The sequence below is a fragment of the Furipterus horrens genome, unplaced genomic scaffold (assembly GCF_987537825.1).
Source record: "Furipterus horrens unplaced genomic scaffold, mFurHor1.1.pri manual_scaffold_5, whole genome shotgun sequence".
Lineage (NCBI taxonomy): Eukaryota > Metazoa > Chordata > Mammalia > Chiroptera > Furipteridae > Furipterus > Furipterus horrens.
Window position 1 is genome coordinate 127,326,571 of NW_028327175.1, and position 21,008 is coordinate 127,347,578.

Consider the following 21,008-nt stretch of genomic DNA (forward strand, 5'->3'; position numbering starts at 1 on the left):
AACAGTTCTGAGCTGTAATGAAATAGGTGTCTAGAATATATTCATGATGACAGTCACATGTTGTGACATACACTGTTAATTGTGGCTTGTCCCAAAGGTCTTCAAACCCTACCTTTTGTGATTCCACTAGAAAGTAAGATTTTATATTTATTTCCTAGAGTTTGTATTATGAAAATAATATAGTTTTCCCTCCAAATTAATTTATAATGACAAATGGCTTTTTTTCCTAACAAAATTTCTTCCTTCACCTGGTTAAAATCACCTAGAAGGGAGAGACTAAGATCCAAATCCAGAAAACAGAATTTGCTTGGCCTTGTACTTGTGAACATTAGCATCTTACTGGTTTTTTGTCTGTGAACAGTAATAACTTAGAGTTACACAAGTTCTGTAAGTTGTACAAAGTACTTCAGTGTCCATTACCTCATTTGAGGTAGACCTTCCATTGAATGCATTTCAGAACTATTGAGGCCATCAGTGAGAAGGATGAATCTGTACTCTACATGCAAACCACCACTGATGTTTTTTTTAAAGGTGTTGCCATAACCAGTATTAGCACACACTGAAAAACTGAGACATGGGACTGCCCCAGGTGTAGCAATTGTGTCTGTCTGTCATTTGTCGTCACCTGTGTGCACCAGTGTCGGGCTGAAGTGCTTTCTCCTGTTTCAGATTGGACAGTATATCATGTCCCTTCCCCTGAACCTGGAGCCGTTTGTGACTCAGGAGGACTCTGCCTTAGAGCTGGCATTGCATGCAGGAAAGCTGCCATTTCCTCCTGAGCAAGGTGAGGGCGACCGGCTGGAAGGAGCGTGGTGGCTCTATGGTGTGATATATGTTCACTTGAGCACCCTGAGTGCCATCGCAAATAGCCTCAAGAGTCCCACCGAAATGGCTAAATATAAATTAGTGACTGAGAACGATTGGGGTATGCAAAATAATATATGTAATATTACTTAGGTTTTGAAAAAGCCCATCCCTGTGTATCTCCACATGTACATAGGCATGTTGAAACCTGGAAAACAGGTCTGAAAGCTGTGGGGAGTGGGAGGAAAGGTGTGAAGGATACTTACTTTTTACTCTGTATTTCTGTATTGTCTGAAATATTTTATAAGAATATATTTCTTTATTGTATGTAAAAAATATATGTACACCAAACTTTAAGGTTAAAACATTTTTTTCATAGAAATTTTCACACACATGCCTGCACACGAATGCACGCACACGTTGTGGGGATAGTGTGACTCCCCAGACACTCATCATCCGGCTTCAAGAATGGCTTCTGGTTTCATATACTCCCATCACGTTCTCTGCTAGAGTATTTAAATCAAATCCCAGACGCCACCCTATTTCATTCATAAATATTTCATTTATGTGTCTCTTATTGGCAAGGATTAAATTCAGGTTCAAATTCTTCGGCAAGAAGATGTGGTGTTGTGCTTACCATGTGTTGCATCAGACGCAGAAGCACATAACATCTCAGTGTCCCCTGCAAACACATTTGTGTAGATTAATGAACGCGTAATTGTTTTCATTCACTCATTCATTCGGTTAGGAAATGTTTATTAATCATTTACTGTGTGAGAGGCACTGGGTTGGGATAAAACTCCAGCTATAAGGTAAAATTGTAACAACAGTTAAAAACATCACTGCCATAAGAAACCAGTCTGTATATTTATATCCTTGTTTTTTCTCTCTTTTAACATTTTATTATGAAGATTTCCAACCACATAGGAAAGAGTCACACAGTGAACATGCATATGTAATGTGAGGATTTCCAGCATTTTAAAAATGCAAGTTTTCAGAGCCAGATAGTGGACAGCCAGTGGGAACTTTTTGGCTTAGATAAATGTCCTTTTCTAAACAGTGTGATTAAGTAGAAGGGAATTTCAAGTCTTTGTGAGTGCTTTTCCTGTGAGGAAATTGAACTTTGGGAATCCTGAAGTGGTATATGGAAGGGTCACACATGAACGGTGGGTTCTAGAGTTGCATGTGCAGGCCAGCTCTGTCTCTCTGCTCTGTTTGCCCTCTTCCCTCATGCACTTACCACACGTGGGCTGCAATGGGGTTGGACTTGTGGAGGTGCAGCTGCTGCCCTGGACTTGTGATTCTGGGTTGAGGATGAACGTGCTGCCTGATGTGGGGCTGGACCCTGGGGAGGCCTGGTTTCTGGTCTGCATGGTCAGGCTCCAAGTGAGTCATCTCACAGGCCGGTGCATTCTTTCCAATGAGCTGCTGCTGTACGTGTAGCCCTCGGCAAGAGCCAGCCTATGGGGAGTGCTGCTCATGAAGAGGCTGCCCTGAAAGCATTGTGGCTGGACCATTCCCAAAGGCCGATGCAGAAGCACAAGTGTTGTTGAGCCCAGCATTCCATCTGCCTTGCCTTTTAACATCCTGCTTGACATTTCTTTCTCTCCTGCATTGTCTGTTTTGCTTCCATTTCCTGTCTCCCCCCACCCCCTGCCCTTTAAAATATATGTATTTTATTTTATTTATTTTTAGAGAGGGGAAGGGAAGGGGGAAGAGGGGGGAGAGAAACATCAATTGGTTGCCTCTCATGCTCCCAAACAGGGACCTGGCCACAACCCAGACATGTGCTCTGACCGTGAATTTACCGGCGTCCTTTCGCTTTATGGGTTGACACTCAACCAACTGAGCCATGCTGGTTAGGGCCCATTTCCTGGTTTTTGTTCTCATGCTCTTGTGAGTCTTGCCTGCTTGAAAACCTCAGTGGTCCCTAGAACCTAGATGTAAAAATCTAAACCCCTCTCTGGCCTGACATTAGGGACCCTTCTTTGTCTACCCAATAAGTGTTTGCAGCTTCATCTCTTCCCTTGTGTCCTGTGCACCCACATGCTCATGCTCCAGCCACTCAGAAGGACTTTTTCCTTAATTTTTTAAACATAAAAAGAATTTTTCTGATTAAACAGTCTGCTGCCCTGAACTGGTGAAGGTGACACTGTCCCTGTGCCTTTTGCTTCATGAACAGAGCCATCTTGCTTGTGCTCTGTGTACCGAGGGCACTATTTAAAACAGTTCTTTTGCTGTCTGCTCAGATGCTGTTTTTCATGTGCATTTGGCCAACAGCCCATCTGTCCAAGCTAAACACCAGTGCTTGGTCCCAGTGTGGGCCTCTGTTGGTCTCCGGGTGTGCCTTGCTGCACTGCTGACGTTGCTTTGTTGAGGGCCTTTCTCCTTGGCCAGACAGGGCATGGAAGGGCAGGCTCACCCAACTCCAGCATCCAGGGCAGTGCCAGACCCAGCAGGACTCATTTTCTGAGTCCTCATTGTGCTTAGTCTATACCAGTTGACTTAAAATGTAATTATTCTGTTCCCTGTGTGTCCCGTAGAGACTGCAAGCATCTTGGTATGTTTGTGTGTAGAGCACCTGCTGTGGGCCACCTCACCCAGAAAGGCTCCATGAAAGCTATCGCTGATGGGTTTTTCCTGAGCAGGTTCTGTGTTCCTTTTGGTGACTGTCTCTCCCTCCGCAGGGGATGAATTGCCCGAACTGGATAACATGGCTGACAATTGGCTGGGCTCGATTGCCAGAGCCACAATGCAGACCTACTGTGATGTGATCCTGCAGATCCCTGAGCTCACCCTGCACTCCACCAAGCAGCTGGCCACTGACATTGGTGGGTCCCCCAGGACAGGTGCTAGGAGGGGCAGCTCTGGTCCATAATGACTGCCAGTCCTCTCCACTCTAGGAGCCTCCTCCCAGGTCTCCTCTTAATGTCAACTTCGGATTTGGCTCTGAAGCTTGTTAAAAATGCAGGTGATTCTCCAGGCCCTGCCTCCAGAGGTTGTGACTTAATAAGTCTGGGTTGAAGCCCAGACATTGTATTTTGGAAAGTGTCTCAGCATTCTGATAGGCTGTTGAGGCCGAGAACAGTAAGGGAAGTTTCAGTGAGGTGAGTTGAAATGACTGATGCAGACTTTTGTTATGCTGCCTTGGCCGGCCTGACCTTCTGCATTTATGTAACAGTCTCCCCAACTAATATTAGTTAAGCTCTTCCTAAGCACCATGCATGCCAGGTGCTGAGCCAGGCTCTTACGTCCTTTGCATTATGCAATCTTTACACTCTCCTGCGAGGTCGCTGCTCTTGCCTTCATTATGCTGATAAGAAACGGAGGCACAAAGCAGTTGTGTAATGAGGCCACCTGGAATCCTAAAATACCCACCTGCGCACCCAGGCAGAGAGCCATGTGCCCCCCTGCTCCTGCTGGCACTCATCCATGGAGGTGGTACTCTGAGGTTGGGGTGCTGTGAGCAGGCAGCTGGGAACATCCCCAGACTCTTGGTATCATTCCACTGACTCTCCTGTGGCAGCTCTTGGGCTACTCAGGGGAGAGGGTGGTGGGGGACTTAAAGATCAGCTCCTTGGGGACCCAATAGAGCTCTGGCCTGGATGATCACAGGGCCAAGCCAAGCCTCTTGTTTTGCTGAAGAAGAAACAGAAATGAGAACCTTTCCTCTGGGCCCCAGAGCAGTCAGTGGTGGAGGCAGGCCTAGAATCCAGCCACCCTGCTCCCCTGGGTGGTGTGTACTTGGTTGTGAGCTCTCAGAAGCTACAGAGGGATAGCTGCTTTGTGTCATTTCACTGGGCACGTATTTGGAGAAGAGAGATGAGATTCCAGCACTCCTTGGTGTTCCCTGGCAGTACAGCAGGAGCACTGAACAGAAAACTGGACAGAACTAGTGAACCAAGTGAGATGTGGAGTTGCCCCTAGGTTTCAGTTCACACTATTTCTCCCTCCCTATTAAACTTCCTCCTGATCCATCCATTCCTCGTTAAGTGTTGACGGAGCATTTGCTATGTTCTAGCCACAGTGTTAGGAAATGGAATGTAGGCTGTTTCTGTGCACTTACACCATGGGGAGTGTGCTTGTGCTTAGGGGCTGGGAAGAGACAGCTGAGGTGTGAAGCTCAAGCTATGGCACAATAGTGATGGGTGAGGTCTGTGGCAATGCACGGTCCCTTAAAGACGTTCAGATTCAATGTAAACAGAAACCATTCTGCTACGCAAACAAAAAATGTCATGGTGGGCCACACTTTGCAGCTCTATCACCTATAGCACATCAAGTGCCTTCATGGCTTTTGTCTTAACACACAGCCTGGTAGATATTAACTGCACCAGCGGATGGGAGTAAGGACACGGAGAGGCTGAAGGACTTCACTGAGGTTTCCCTGACCTCAGATCCTGGTTTTCTTTACTCTGCCAGTGTTGCCCAAGCTGCCTGGTAATTAGAATTATCAGACCCTCTCTTAGAGAATCTCATTGATGTGGCCTGGGGTGGGCTCAGGAATCTGTTGTTAACTAGTACCCCAGTGGGTCATCTGGGAAGTGTGGGAACCTGTGCTGTATTAGGCTACCGCTCCCAGCACTATTCTTGTCTCCATGGTGGAGGTTCTGCTGGGAAGCCTTTGATAACTGCTATGATGAGCTCATGTGTCTTGAGCACCCAAGGGGTTAGTGCAGTCCACTCGGGAACAGGGCCAGGAACTCAGGAGTCTCCACTGTGGAGCTTCTGGATGTCTTTTACTAAGTTAGATTCCTGGACTCGGGCCTAGCTCTGTCAGGTCTGACCCTCTTTTAAAAACCCTCAGAGAGAAGGCCTCCTGCTGAGGGCAGAGCAAGCACCCAGCATTTGAAGCCTGGAGTAGCGTCCCTGTTTCTTACATAGTGGCGGTCATGTGGGGCCTGTTCTGCCTGGTACTGAGTCTGTCTGTCCCCCACCCCACAGACTACCTGATAAATGTGATGGACGCCCTGGGCCTGCAGCCCTCCCGCACCCTCCAGAACGTCGGGACGCTCCTGAAGACCAAGCCTGAGGACTACAGACAGGTCAGCAAAGGCATGCCCCGGCGCCTCGCCACCACGGTGGCCGCCATGCGGAGTGTGGACTACTGACCCCACATCTGGCTGCGGTGGGCCAGGCTCGGGCTCTGGGGTCACAGCGGCTCTCCAGAATGGCTTTGCTCTAAAACTGCCTGGGATTGGGCAGAACTCGTTTTAAATACTTGCATTTGTGATTTTTTTTTAAGTTGTAAATTAGAGGTGTATTATTTATTAGAGAGGAATTTTCAGATGATTTTTTAAAATGATGCAGTCTTGAAAAATGGTATTAATAAATACAGTGAGATGCAAGAACATCTTTTTCTTTCCTCTTTCCTTAATGAATGTTTGGGTTCTTGCCATGCACCATACTCTGTGCATGTGGGACACTGTCAATGAGAAAGGGGAGGAGGGAGAATCAGCAGGTGAACCGCAGAGAAGATATCTTGAGATGTCAGGAACACGAGGGCATTCGGGTGGAAGGCGGTCTGGAGTAAGATGTGTGGACAACCCCAAGACCTAAAGGACAAGAGGCTCAGCGAAGAGCAGCAGCAGGAGCACTCAGGTGGAGGAAACGGCGCAGACCTAGCCTGGGCACAGCCACAGTCACCAGGCGGGAGCAGGAAGTGAGGTGAAGTCAGAGAGGAAGGGGGCTACTCACAGAGGGTCCTGTGGGCCACCGTGAGTGTGAGGGCTTTGCTCATCCGTTGCCTTTGTTAAAGCTCACAGACGGTATGGATTCTGTCCATTTTTTTAGTCAGTACATAGTTTCTATATCTGTTAAGTGTACTTGGCTACAACTAACAATAACATAGTTTGAGTGACTCGAACAAATAGTTTATTTTTCTCAGTAACAAGATGTCAAATGGTGGTAGCCTCAGGCACTTACTCAGTGTCTAGACAACCAGTACTAGCCTCCCTGTGATCGGTGCCTTTCCCGGTGTGTCTGGTGCCTCATCCTTGCAGGACAGCTCCGGCCACAACCAGGACACACTGTGGAGGCTGAGGCCTTCCCAGAAGCCCTCTGACTTTCTCCCAGGCCTCATTGGCCATTTTCTTGCTCACTAGGCATCTCCCCAACTGCAAGGGAGGTTGGAAAGGTGGGGACAGACAGGTTCCCCCAGGGCTTCCAGCCTCAGCACTACGATGCTTGGGCTGTACAGCTCTGTGTCATGGGGCTCGTCCTGCACACTGTCGATGTTTACAGCATCCTTGGCCTCCACCCACTAGATGCTGGAGGTAGTCCCCTAGTTGTGACAGCCAAAATGTTGCAGACATTACCCAAGGGGAAAAATCACCTACAGTAGAGAAACCTTGGCTTAGATCACTCAGGATTTATTGCCTGGCCTGGGCTATTAAATCCCTAAACAGACTGGGAAAGGGGAGGGCAGTAGTGTCTTGCAGGGTCCTTTGTTGGAACTGGATACATGCTGTGTTCCCAGGACTGTGTACCTTTCCTTCTCTCATCTATGCCTTCCAACAGCTTTGGAGGCAGGAAATATGGTACCCCTTCTACACACAAAGGCGCTGAGGTTTGGAGAAGCTGTGGGAGCTTGCCTGGAGTCACTCAGCTACCACATGGCAGGGTTGGAGTCAGAGTGAGCCTGGTGACTGACACCTGTGCTCCTGACCACTGGGTGGGAGGCACACAGCCGGACACCTAACCTGGCTGGGACATATCACTTGTGCCTCTAGAGTGGCACTGCCCAGCCCGGGACCTCTCAGGCCAGCCCCACCAGCGGGCCAGGAGAGCCTCTCACTGGGTTGCCCAAGCTTTCTTGCACATTATGTCCTTACAGCCTTGGGACCAGTTTCGCTAGCCCCAGAACAGCATCTGTTGTGAACCCACACCAAGAAGTGTTTTGGTTCCTCCTGTGGTGGATCCCAGACAGTGCCTGGCAGGGCTGAAGCCTGGCTCCTGCCTTGGAGAAGGGAGAGCCAGAAACCTGGAGGTGCCACATGCTGCCCTAAAGTGGAAACCTGCGGTGATCTCTGTACCAGTGTCCATGGGAGTTGCAGGACTCTTGACTCCCAGCTTTGCCACCTCCCAGCCACGTGACCTTGGGAAGGACACTTCACTGAGCCTCATTTCCTAATCTGAAGAGCAGGGGCCCAGTGGTCCCTAAGTCACAGGGTTATTAGAAAAGCCATTGAGATATGGTGTGGGCAATGGCATGTAGTATGTGCAGACTACCTTCCCTTAGTGGTGGAGGTGGGAATTGCCATTTCTTGGTCAGTTTGGGCTCTGCCAACCAAATTTTTGAGCCCTGAAAGGCTCTGACGGGTCCCAGGGTGGGAATGAGACAGTGCGTCTCTCCCCGTCTGTCTGACCCAGAGCCTGCCTTCAGACATGGCCCTCAGTGCTTTGTCAAGAGAAGGAGGGGCAGTGCATGCCCACCATTGCCTGGGCCTGGTCTCACATCTACAGGCAGCTCTGGGGGAAGGAAGTGCCCTTCCCACTCCTGCTTTTAAGATGTCTCTGAACAGATCCTTTATTGGGTGTTTGAAAGGGATGGCGCACCATGGGTTTACCCCATGCTGAGAGGCAGTATCTCCCACCTCCAGACCCAGTGATCAGTTCAGGATGAGCCTGTGGCCCAGGCTGATCTAAATGAGCCTCTTTCTCAGGGCTGTTGCTGGAATGTTGTGAAGGAGGAACTTTCTTCCCACTGTGGTTGGCTGAGCTGAGGGAATGGAGCCTGGAACGGGGTGGGGGATGGGGGAGGGGAGTGGCACATGGAGGGAACCTATTTGAGAGGTATGTCCACACAGAAGAATATAAAGCCAGTAGCTGAAGAAACCACCAGAGCTAGGTGAGCCCCTGGATACAGCTATGTCTGAAGTCCCTGAACTTTAATTACAAGAACCCATGTGTTCCCTTTTTAACTTAACTCAGTTCAAATTAACTTGTGACCAATGAGCTGGCAAAGGAGCTAGATAATCGTTGCTCTGCCTGCCCCATAGCACCAGATGAGACAATGAGTATGAAAGCCTGAGGTCCTATCAGCAACTGATATTCCTGTGACTTCTGGCAGCACAAAGGTGAGGCTGGAGTCTCACCTTCATCACTTACGAAAATAATAGTGATTTTGGTTATCTAACTTTACCTCTCTCATTCTCAATTTATTTACCTGTAAAACAGGATGGTAATATTTCTCAGTGGGCATGAGAATTAAATGAAATAAGATGTCTAAAGGACTTGGCCTGGTGCCTGACGCGTGGTAAGAGCTTTATACAATATAGCCATTGTTTAATCACAGTGATAATAGTGAGCGTGGTGACAACAATCCCTGCTAAAAGCAGCAGTCATAGTGGGAAACGTGGTGACTACCAAGAGCTCTGACTCCAGCCTGCAGACTTGCCAAGCCCAGAGCTGGGAAGCCTGGCTTTCCCCGGGCCCTACCCCACTCACTCCTTGGGAGTTGCTGCCTTTGGCCAGAGTGACGCAAAGTCTGGGGCACCTCCTTTCTCCACAGGTGCCACCTTGGACACTTAATTGGAGGCCAGCTTTTTTACTTTCCAGGCCAAGGACCAAGGTGTCATAGACCACCAGACTCTAAAGCCAGAGCTCCTTCACCGTCAGGATCAGCAGGTGACAGAAGGGCCCTGCAGCAGCCAGCTGTCTGCTCCTGGTGGACTCATTCCCCTTTGATAACAGCTCCCTGACCTCTGTGGGAGCCACAAAGGTTGCCATAATTAGCAATCAGAAATACAGGATGCTCAGTTACATTTGAGTTTCAGAAGAACTAGAGAGTTATTAGTATGCCAAATATTACATGGGTATATTTCTACTAAAAAATGAATTTGTTGTTTATCTGAAATTCACATTTAATTTGGTTGCCTGCATTTTATCTGGCACCCTTAGGAGCCACATCCTCACCACCTGGAACCGTGTGATTCCACTGGGGGCCAGCTGGCTGCAGGCGTGGGCAGGGTCTGACCAAAGCAAGCAGCCTATCCAGCTTGCCACTCTGATTGACTCAGAGACAGGCATATGAGCCAATCGGTGACCAATGAGAGTCTGTCTGGGAACTTGGGGTGACAGCTGGGGAAGAGGGGAGCTGAGTTTGGGGTTGGCCTTCTCTCTGCGAAGTGAAGACAGCCTGCCTGGGAAAGCAGAGACAGACCAAGAGGTCTTAGGAGCTGCTGGAGCAGCAGCCAGCCAGAGGAGTCTTCCTTTCCTCTCTGCCTGTCTCACTCTCTGTCCTCATAACCCAAACAAGTAATGGGTGGCATTAAAAAAGTCATAAGGCCACTCACTGCTTTGGGGACAACTGGAAAGGGACTTTAAAAGTCACTGCTTGGGGCCTTTCCTTGGCCAGGATTTGATCTCAAGGCAACCTGGAAGTCCTTCCACCCCAAAGATGTATCAGGGCACTTTGGCTGCCCTATCACACGAAGAACAAAGCTTGACTCTGTGTTTTCTACTTTTATTTTCTAGAATAAAACATGTGCCGCCTAGCGGCCCCCTGCCCCCGCCTGATGCTCTTCCTGCTTGGCATAGCCACTGTTCTTACCAATCCCATCCAGAGGCCAGCCAAGGCCAGGAAGGAAAAGGCCACAGGTTCTAGGGACTGATGAGCATGGTGTGCCCGATTTCTGAGCAGATGGTGACTGGCACTGGAGGAAAGTGGCCTGCCCCCAAGGGAGGGTGTTCTTGGGTCTCTGGGGACTGGTTTGGGATGTCCCAAGCCAAAGCTCAGATTGGGTTGAGGGTAGGCATAAATCAAATGAGGACATAATCCCCATATTCATACCAGCACCGTGACCCTATGGAGCCCTCAGCCTAGGACTGGCTAAGAGCTGCTGTCTTCTCTGTAGAGAGACATGGACTCCGGACTACGACACCTACCATCCCAGCCCTTTGAAGAGGGAACAATGAAGTGAGGCCATGAGCACCGGTCTCGCTTCTCTGGTCTGAGCTCTTGGGCTGCCCAGGGTCAGCAGGAGCAGGATCTAGATGGCATCATCCTCACTGTCAGACTCAATGATGTCCAGTGGCTGCAGATTCAGGGAGTCATAGTTGGGGGGTGGAGTGCCTGGGATGGGCAGGGTCTGCTCACTGGGGTAGGCCCCAGGGTTAGGGCTGTGGTTGGCTGTGTCAGACTGGAAGGCAAAGTTGGTGTGAGCCTCGACCAGCTCGGCCACAGTGGGTGGTGGGCCGGCGTAGCGAGCACGGGCCCGCCTCTGCCGCAGGCTCTTGGAGAAGGCCACCAGCTTAATGACGGTGATCCACACGAAGTCAATGATGATCTCCGCAAACTCAATGAGGCACAGCACCGAGCCGCCCATCCAGAAGCCAAACTGCCCGCCCAGGTTTGAGAGCAGCCAGACAATCTGAGGAGAGCAGGGAGCTGAGGCGCTGGCAGAGGTGGAGGTCAGTCCACAAGTTCCTGCCTGAAGCCCAGCCTCCTGGGGTCCTGTGAGGTGTATGTTACTGGGAAGGGGGCAGGGTGACCATCACAGGCAGGGGAAACTATTTGTTTTAGAGACCTTCCTAATCTATGGGGCTGGGGACCCTCCTGCCCCTTAGGGTGCAAGGCAGAGGTGTCAAGGAGTCTCCAAACTCACATTATTAGCTGCTGACTCCTCAATGGTGCGATAGTTGAATTCTTGGAAGAAGATGTTGAGCTTCACAATTCCCTTCCTGCAGGAAGCAGCAAGGACTAGTGCCCTTTTCCCAACAAGACAGACAGATGGACAGACAGACACACAAACACAGAAAAGGCAGCCAAGGGGCTGCCCCAACCCTCCTCTGCTTGAGCTTCTCACAGGCCCACTATCATGAATGGTAAAGTCCAAATAAGAGCCCACAGTGCTGCCCTTCCTGGCCACTGTTGCTTTGGGCCACAAAGGACATCTCTGTCTAACACCTGTCCTGTGGGCCCTTTTCTGAACCAGCTCCCTAAGGGATACTCTGGCCAGAAACAGCCCCTGAGAGCTCCAGTCTCCCACCCCCAGGAAGGCTCAGCCCATAAGCAGTAGACTGCATAGAGCCCTTAGCTTGCCCTTCTGCCAGGAAAACTTGGGGCAAAGAGAAGGGTGGCCAGGTGGGTTTCCCTTATATACCTGATGGTTCTCAAAAAGGCTAAGCTCTCATGTCCGGGCTTCTGCCTGGACACTTTTGCCTCTTCTTATTTTTTTGAACAATTCTTATTCCTTGGAGAATTAGCTCAAGTGCCACCTCCCTATACAGACCTCCCTTATGTCTTAGGCAGATGGTGGCTCCTTCCTGCTATGCTTCCACAGGGGTGGTACAGACTCTCATCACTGTAAACTCTGATTACATCTCTGTCTTTTACTCAGGTTTCCTGACAGTGTGAACCTTGTGTCTTTGTTTGTGCTCAGTGTACATTTGTGTTGAATGAATGGATGGAGGATGAGTGGGTGGATGAATGGAATAATGGAAGATGGATAATGGAGGGATAAATGCGTGGAAGATTGGAAAGATAGATGATGGATGTGTGGATGTATGGATGGGTGGATTGGTGAATAGGTGGATGGGTGGAAGACTGAAAGGATGGATGGATGGATGGATGGTTGGTTGGAAGATTGGAAGGATGGATGATGGATGTATCGATGAGAGGATGGGTGGATGGACAGATAAGTGGATGGGTAGAAGATTGGAAAGATGGATGATGACTGGATGGATGGGTGTATGAAGACCAGGCTCTCCTTTAGGGAGGGGTAGGCACTGAGTCCCCCTGGCTGTCCTCTTTCACTCCCAGTGCTTCCTGTTCCGGGCTCCTCTTGGATCTGACCAGTGTGAGAAAGTGTCTGAGGAGTGGCCTTATGTCCAAACTCCTCTCCTGGGGCTCTGATTTCCTGCCCTTTTTAACTTTTCCCAGCCCTGCCCAGACTCTAGGCCTACCTGCTCAAGGTGATATTGGTGCTTTGGTCCCGCTCCTGAGACAGGACATGAAAAATCCAGTCCTGTAACCCAAGAAGGCAGCTGAAAAAAATGGCACTTGCCATATTCTCTCCCCACCATGCTCTCTGGGGGACAGACCACAGCCTCGTATCTTCCTGACGCCCCCTGGGGACCATGTGTTGGGATGGAAAGGAGAAGGAAGGTAATAGTGTACAATATGGCTGCTGTTATGGGGAGAAGGCACTCAGGTCTCCAGTCTCTTCCCACAGGGCTCAGCCATTCTCTGCTAGCTCTTCCCCACCTCCAGCCCTTGCACTGCCTGGGCCCTCCTCATCATTTGGTTTACTTCCTGCACAATCCTTAGCATAATTTGAAATGATCTTGTCTTTGTAGGCTGTCTCTCTGACTAGAATGTAAACACTGTAAGGACAAAGGACTATGTCTGTGTGGTTCCCTGCTGTGTCCCCAACGCAGTGCCTAGGGCTGGAAGGAAGGGGGTGGGGGCAAAGGGGTGGAAGAAGTACTCTCTCCAAAGTCCCAAGCCTCCTGAAGACCTAGGCCCGACCAGGCCCCAGCCTAAAGCTTGGCCACGCTACCACCTCACCTCAGAGGCCTCAGAAGGCCAGTCAGCCATGGAGATGGTCATCTTGTACTGGGTGTCACTGGAAGAGAGAAGGCAGCCCCGTGGCTGTCCTGCCCTGCAGCGCCCACACCGCCCTGCTCCGCGGACCCTGTCGCGCCCGTGCCGCACTCACTTGCAGGACTCCTTGCACATCTTGATGCAGGTCTCCCTCTGGCCCAAGCTCCTGCGAAGCTCTGAGTAGCAATAGACTGAGCGGAGGGGGGGTGGGGCAGAGACTTTGAGCCTCTGGGCCTCTGGCTGCCCTCTGCCCTCTGCCCTCCTGGCCCTGGGCCACCTAAGGTCTGTGACTGGGGGGTGGGGCTGGGGGTAGGTGGCATATCTCAATCCAAACTCCCCTTTCATGGAGAACATACATCCCTCTGCCCCCATCTCTAGCCCTTTTGCCCCAGCCTGGTCTGGGGATCTTCTCCCCAAACATCCAGACTTAGCGGGATCAAGGCAGCCTCCCTCTGCTTGTCATCCTCATTCCTAGTGGGGCCAGGGTGACAAGGTTCTGTTGAAGGGATGGGTGATTGGAAGGCATACAGTTTTCCCCTCTGGTTCCCACATTTTATTGCTTTTAAGAGGTGGTGGAACTCTCTCTGCTGCCTACAACATTCTTCCATGTTTGGACTCTGGGCCATTAGGACTGCAACTCAGTGTAAGCCCTGCAGTGGCTCTTCCTCTTCCTGTGGCTTCAGGTTTCAAGATGTTGGAGGCCACCTCCCTCTGCCCTGGCCCTAGCACCCCACAGAGAGACCAGGTGAGCCCACACAGACACGGACAAAGCGTTTAGGCTGATACACGTGGCCTGGTGCATGCATGCACACTCACATGCACACACAAACCAGCGGGCACAAATGCAAACCCTGGAAGCACAGGCCAGGGCATGAACACAAGCTCAGATGGGCACTGCAGTCCTGAGAGCGGCTGCGCATCGAGTCACAAACACACAAATGCCCTTTCATGCATGTGTGTGTGGGAAAACATGAGTGCACACACATGTGTGTCCTTGCCAGATTTGCACACCTAGATTCACACAGGTGAAGGTGTTTATGTGGCACACAGGCAGAATCACTCCAACACAGTTCAAGCATACAAGTCATGGAGCCGAGGTGCGGAGGGGAGCCAGGTTCTAAGGGGTCCTGGGCAGGGTGGGGCTGTGGACTGTGCATGTGGCTGAGCAAGCGTGGGCACACCCTGGGCCCTGTTCAGGGCATGGAACCGTGCCTCTCCTGTCAGAGCATTAGTAGACTGTGGTTGGCTGGCTATGGTGCTGATGGCTGGTCCCACTCACCCCAGTCGGGGAACTCCTGGTTGTTGCAGTACTTCTCTCCACGGGGCAGTGGGTACAGGTAGTGACCACAGCTGCAGTTATGGATCATGTGCTCTTGGAAGCATGAGCGAATACAGGCCTGGGATACAGGGCAGGAAGACCACACACATGACCAGTGATGCCCAGCCCTAGCCCCATGGCAAGGGGCCCAGGGAACTTAATGCCCAGGCCCAGGGAGCTGGGGAGACAGAGGAGGTGTTGAAAAGTGGTGCTGAGGTGGCCAAACTGCACCTACTGTTCTTCCCTCTCCTTGTCCCTTGCAGAGAGATTCAGGCCAGCTCCCACTGTTCAGAGCTGGGGCCCCACAGATGACTTGGGAAGGGGTGGCTTGTTCCAAATTCTAAAGCTAACACTTGAATAGATCACTCTTGTTCTGAGCCCTTTACACAGAAAGGCCCAGAAGAGCAGCTCTGAGGGAGATGGGCAAGCTGGCTCCAAGTGCTTTCTTCCTAGAGGGACCCACTCAGGGATTGCAAGGAGAGGCTGCTCTCTGAATGCCTTGTGCTGACAAAAAGAGGACAAGAGCTGTGTGTCCTCTGGGAGGGAGATGTGGGAGAAGAGCAGGCTCAGCACCCTGGGGATGGAGGAGATGAATCTCTATTCATACTGGGTTTTCAAGTCTTTCCGGCCTGGTTTCAGTCCACTCAGAGACCTACTGTGTGTGCCGCAGCCAGTCATTAACCTCTGGGTCTCAGTTTACTCATGGGTGAACAGGGTGACAGTCACCCTGCTGGTGGAGGGTGGGAGGGCTGGGCTTGGCCTCTGTAGGTGTTTGGTCTGGAGCAGGAAATGGGATGGCAGGCAGAGGACACACACAGCTGGGAGGGGCAGAGCTAGGGAGGCAGGGCATGGGGTAGATGAGGAGCTCAGACTTTGGGCAAGGGCACTGGATTCTTCCAGACTTCTTGTCTCAACTGGGAAGCAGGTGTTCTCTCCAGCCCCATAACTGAAGCTGGGGTGGGGCAGGGCAGACAGAGCATGTGATGAGGGCCTGGGTCTTTGTCAAGGTCTCTGGCCAGACTGGCTATTGCGCTGAAAGGAGCAAGGGATTTTTCTGGAAAGGGCTCTGGAGGGCTGGGGCCCAATGCCTCTGTCCTCCCGCATTCTCCCCACTTCCCCACACTGTCCCTCCAGAGATAACCAAACCAGTCGGGCAATGTGGGGTGGACGGAGTCAGCTGGGCAGGGTGGGCATGGGGGAGGGTCAGTTTCCTGTGACTAAGGCAAAAGGGAGGCTCACCCCATGCTTGCAACACTCAGACACGGAGGAGGGTGCTGGGCTGTGCCCTTGTTATGCCTCCGTTTCTATATCTGCCGGGGCAGATTGGGCTGGGAGAAGAAGTGTCAGCCAGTGGTTACTTTTGTCACCTTTGCAAAGATTCAGTCTGTCCCCTGCAGCCTCAGTTCCCATACCCCCTCACCCCCTTGAAGCTGCTTGGGAGATAGCGATGTTTTGGGCTGGGAGTTTCCCGTGACAGCAGGGTGTGTCAGACCGAACTGTGTTTGGCCTTGATCAGTCCTCAGACTCACAGCTGTGAGATAAACAAACTGAATTCAATAGTACCTGTTTTCTTCCCCCTGTAAAGCAACACCCTTCCTCCTTAGGAGTTTGGAGTTGGAGCCACTCACAGCACCGCTCCCTCCCTGCTTGCTAATTCCCTCAATAAACTTCTTTTTTCTGCTTGCTGTGTCTTGATGGTTTTCTGAGCGGCTCCGTTCTTACATCCCTTTCACTGAGACTGGTTCTGGGGACATGCCTCCTGGACTGACTCTGGAGATCAAGACCAGAGAGAAGCCCCCAGCTGCAGCAAAGAGGTTTGAGGCCAGATGCAAAGAGGGACTTCTTAGGTAAACTGACTTTTCAGGTAAACAGCCTTGCCAGGACCAGTTCTTTCAGAGTCCTAAGCGTTGGGCCAGGTGACGGGATGGGGCACCAGGGGCACCGGCCTGCACTGTCTTCCTACCTGGATGGAGTAGGTAGTGTTGTAGTCACTGTAGAGGTTGAGGACAGGGACGTCGGAGCCGTTCACAGTGCACTGGCTGTAGGGCTTGCCCTTCCGCTCCAATTTGTCCTACATCCAGAAAGGGTACTTGTGGGACCCCTACCCTAGGAAGCTCCTGTGACCCTGCCTCCCATTGAGCATGGGGGTCTAGGAGTTCTGAAAGGGGATGGAGAGCAGTAGGCCCCAGCAGGCACCAGGGGGTGCTTTAAAGAGGCCTGCTCCTCTCCTCGCAGTCCACAGGAAGGAGGTGATAGGAAGGTCAGCTTCCACCCTCAGCCCCCTCAGGCTTCCCCGGGGCTGCAACCATACCACCAGCACCCCAATGGATGTCTCCGTCCCTGACATGGCATAGATGCCCTCATCTTTGATGAAGGGGTATGACCTCTGCTCATGAAGCAGCAGCCGGGCCCCGGCCGTGGACGTGAGGAAGGGCACATAGTCTTCCTGGCCTATGTCCAGGATCAACTTCAGGCCTGTGGGGAAAGGGGACCAAGGGCTGCCTGAACGCACTCCCCAAAGCTTAAGGGAGACCCACCACCCACTTGTCCATACCTCCTCTATCCAAGGGTACCTCCAGGGTCTGCCCAGGAAGTTGGGTCTACTTTGTGAAAATTAGACTCCTTGCCTTCTCTAAGGCCCCATCCTAGTCCAAGCTACCGTCATTTCTGCCCTGGACTCCTCTTGCCTTCCCAGGCCACACGGCAGGTAGATCCAGGGGCATGCATCACTGTGGCCCTACCTCACCTCACACAAGTCCTCTTTCTCTCCATTCCACCCCCCTTGGCTCCTGTGCTTCTTCCTGATGCTGGGCCTCTGGGAATGCTCTTCCCACCCCCACCCTTCACCTAGAAAATCCTGCTCTCCCTGCAGATCTCAGCCCGGTGTCACTCAAGAAGCCTTTCCCGACTACCTACATTAGGCTTCAGGGTCTTCGTTATATCCTCTCCAGCTCTGGAACTTTCCTTCCAAGAATCTGCCTCACTCTTTTGATTCTTCCTTTCTTGTCTATAATTCTTCCCCACTCTGCTATTTCCTTCTAGAGGGCAGAGACCAGACCTGATATTTTGTGCCACACAGGACTGTTAGGTGCTTAAGACAATAAGGTTGGCGTTCGTTGAGCACTTGCTACATGCTGAGTGCTGGGCTAAGTGATTTTTTTTTATACACAATCTTACTGGTGCTCAGAAGAAGATGCACATGAAGTGGGTACTGTTACCCATTTCACAGATGAGGAGACCAAGGCACAGAGAGGTGAAGGGACTTGTCTGAGGACACCCATTGAGGAAGTAGGGTTGCTGAGCTTCTAATACAGGCAGCTGGACCCCTTGATTCTAATCTGCTGCCCCTGCAAGCGAGTTGATTTGCATCTCTCTGATACACAGTGTGTTCAGGGGCACAGGGCTGGGTGAAGGGTGGTCAGCCCCCTCTGCCCCCTTGACCAGAAGCCCTGATGGCTACTGAATGACATCCCATCTCTTGGTGGCTGGCTGGAAAGGTCAGAACCTGAGAGGAGGAAGGCTTTGCTACCACCTGTGTGCTCCGAGCCTGAAAGCCACAGCCTTCCTCAGTCCATCAGCTTGTCCCTGAGAGAGGCCAATGCAGCAGTCTCTGTCATCGACAGCCTCCCACCTCCTTGTGCCCACCTGCTCCTTTGTGCTTTCTTGGTCTGTGTGATTCGCTCTAAGAACTGCATAGGGACGAGGCTGCATCAGGCTGCCCCGTGTTAGCTGGGAGGTCTTGGGTGAGTTGCTACAATTCCTCAGGATCTGGCACATACTGAGCGTTAGTGCTTGCAGGGCACCATGGTAAGTGGTTTACCTGCCTTACATCTCAGTGACTCAGTCAGGTATATACTGTCTGCTATGCAACTGTAGACCACTTTCGAATGGGGAAACCAAGGCTCTGAGAACTTAGGTCTTGAATTCAGGATCACGCACTGAGTGAATGAATGGTGAGGCTGGGATTTCATTGGACATAGGAGCTTGAGCCCTAACCACTAAGCTATATGCTCTGAATCCTCATTTTGCTCACTAGCAAAATGAAAATATGGTCACTACCCCAGAGATTTTACAGGCATGGGATAAGAAAATGGCTGAGAAGACCCCTGGGCCAGCCTTCCCGCACACAGGACAGGCTTCCCATGGCTGCTCCTCCTCATGCCGGGTCTATCTACCGCAGATTCTGCCCTTCAACGCTTGATGGCCATTTGGTCTTTCAGCCTCATGTGGTGGGGAGGTTAAAGCCTCATGGTTTTGGCCCCAGGAGGAACCAAGACTTACCAAATTCAACTCCAGGGTTGGCAGAAGGGAGTGCTTTCTCTGTCATGCCCCAGTTGAAGATGTAACAGTTGCCATAATCAGGGTGGAAAAGTGAGGTGAAGTTCCTGAAAGAAACACCAGCAACTGAAGGGCGGGCCCGACCCGGCCAGAGCCCCACCCCCTACTGGGCGCTGTCCAGAGCTCACAGGGAGGACAGCTGGCAGCTGCTCTGTGCCCTTCACTTACAGCTCAGAGGGGGCCAGAAAGGGACAGATGAGCAACAGGCCATCTGTCCATCCCCCGGTACCTGAGCACAAGCCAGAGAGATTCCCCGAGTCCATTGGGAGAAGGGAGTCTCTCTGGGGTTGGGCTCAGTCTTTGCATCTTAGCCAGGAATTACAAAAAAGAAGCAGCTGGGGAAGTTCCTTGACAAGTGGAATAAGGGAAACTGAGACAAAATAATTAAACAAGGCCAAACAATTTGAGCAATTTACAACCAGCTAATGAATCACAAGGTTTTTATCTTCCCTAACCAAGAACACTTAGGAGCAAATGATTTACACATTCCAGACTGTCCTGGAGCAGACTGACTTCAGTCCCTCTTCAGTGACATTCTTTGAAAATGAAACTAACCAGAAAATAACCCTGACCCCTCTATACACACATTTTGATGAATCAGCATATTGAAAGACATACCTGGAAACCTAATGAATATTCTGTTAAGTCCCTCTTCTGAGACATTTGCTAGGATTCATGCCAGCCAAAGAAAGAGAAAAAGCCTCAAGACAAAGGACGATAGTGTGCTCTGGCTTCAGCACACCCACGCCTTGAATCTCTCTTCTTTTCTTCCCTATACTTTAAGGCTCACCATGAGACTTGCAACCAGGGGAGCAATGGGCAGTGGTAGCCAGGCTAACCCCCTGGGCTTGTCTTCAAGGCCCCCCTTTTTCTCTGACCTCCCAGTGAAATGACAGCAGCCCCGCCTTGGCTCAGTTCTTTCCTATATTGTTTCTAAAAAGTCAAAGCCTGCCCAGGCTCACTCTTGTTTCTTCTATCCTAAGCCCTTTGTTTCTTTCACTGTCTCCGACTTTAGTAAATGTATTATCAAAATCATCTGGACTCATGAAATGTTTCCTGTTCGAAGTCAGGAACCTACACACTACTGACAGACCCACTCCAGGCCGGGTCCCCATCAGGTAACATTTTCATCTGCTTCATCTACAGGGTCTTGTAAGCCATTTAGTAGGTTAAACTGTGCCCCCCCCCCCCCAAAAGACATGTCCATGTCCTAAAGCTAGGGACCTGTGAATGTGAACTTATTTGGGAAAGAAGTCTTTGCAGATGTAATTAAGAACCTTGAGAAGAGATTAGCCTGGAGTACCCAGGTGGGCCCTAAAGCCAAACACAACTGCCCTACAAGAGACAGGTGAGGAGAAGATACTGATGCAGAGAAGGCCACGTGAAGATAAGGCAGAGGTTGGAGTGATGCAGCCATAAGCCCAGGAATGCCTGCAGCCCCCAGAAGTTGGGAAAGGCAGGAAGGACCCTCCCTGGAGCCTTAGGAGGGAGGCCCGGTGCTGCGACACCTTGATTTTGGACTTCTGGCTTCCTCCGTGAAGAAACATATTTCTGCTGTTTTAAGCCACTCTCTCTGGCAGAATCCAGAGAGGTGGACTGGATGACTTTGGGAAGTCAGATACAGAGGTCTGTGAACTGAGATGGAGGGCCTGAGAAGGGCTATGAATCAGGAGAGTGTCTACGCAGAGGCTGAGGAAAGAGAACAGTGAAATGAGGCATGAAAATGACCCGCTGTGAGGTTCTGTCTCAAGTCATGGGAGCATTTCCTAAGGAAATAATTCAACAATAAGAAATGTTTCCATAGAGGTGCTCACAGAAGTAGAGACAGTATAATGTAGTTCAAAGAGTTTTGTTAAAAATTTTTTTTGATATGGAACATTTCAAATATTTAAAAGTTCAGAGACAAAGCCCACCACTACCTTCAGCAGCTATCACCCCCTGGCCAGTCATGCTCCATCTCTACCTGCCCTCTACTCTTCCTTTCATATTATTTCGAAGCAAATC

General features: G+C 50.9%; 2 protein-coding genes across 10 annotated transcripts in view; one reads left to right on the forward strand and one right to left on the reverse strand.

Moving 5' to 3' along the window:
• Nucleotides 1–6,155, forward strand: part of COG7 (component of oligomeric golgi complex 7) — a 74,056-nt gene extending 67,901 nt beyond the window's left edge. The window contains exons 15-17 of one of the 2 annotated variants that reach the window (XM_090277753.1): nucleotides 670–784; nucleotides 3,492–3,635; nucleotides 5,746–6,155. In XM_090277753.1, the coding sequence (XP_090133879.1) occupies nucleotides 670–784; nucleotides 3,492–3,635; nucleotides 5,746–5,912 (426 nt within the window). In that variant the 3' untranslated portion in view covers nucleotides 5,913–6,155. Of the gene's footprint in view, nucleotides 1–669; nucleotides 785–3,491; nucleotides 3,636–5,745 lie in introns of those variants that run through there. The other variant, XM_090277754.1, reaches the window with a different exon arrangement.
• SCNN1B (sodium channel epithelial 1 subunit beta) overlaps nucleotides 1–21,008 on the reverse strand; it is a 69,730-nt gene that overhangs the window by 726 nt on the left and 47,996 nt on the right. For 6 of the 8 annotated variants that reach the window (XM_090277760.1, XM_090277761.1, XM_090277757.1 and 3 more), the window contains 9 exons: nucleotides 18,948–19,051; nucleotides 16,978–17,141; nucleotides 16,630–16,737; nucleotides 14,628–14,745; nucleotides 13,464–13,539; nucleotides 13,313–13,370; nucleotides 12,709–12,770; nucleotides 11,409–11,484; nucleotides 10,252–11,174 (listed from right to left, as the gene is read on the reverse strand). In XM_090277760.1, coding sequence (XP_090133886.1) covers nucleotides 10,794–11,174; nucleotides 11,409–11,484; nucleotides 12,709–12,770; nucleotides 13,313–13,370; nucleotides 13,464–13,539; nucleotides 14,628–14,745; nucleotides 16,630–16,737; nucleotides 16,978–17,141; nucleotides 18,948–19,051 — 1,147 coding nt within the window. In that variant the 3' untranslated portion in view covers nucleotides 10,252–10,793. Of the gene's footprint in view, nucleotides 1–1,363; nucleotides 1,487–10,251; nucleotides 11,175–11,408; nucleotides 11,485–12,708; nucleotides 12,771–13,312; nucleotides 13,371–13,463; nucleotides 13,540–14,627; nucleotides 14,746–16,629; nucleotides 16,738–16,977; nucleotides 17,142–18,947; nucleotides 19,052–21,008 lie in introns of those variants that run through there. The other 2 variants (XM_090277763.1, XM_090277762.1) reach the window with 2 other exon arrangements.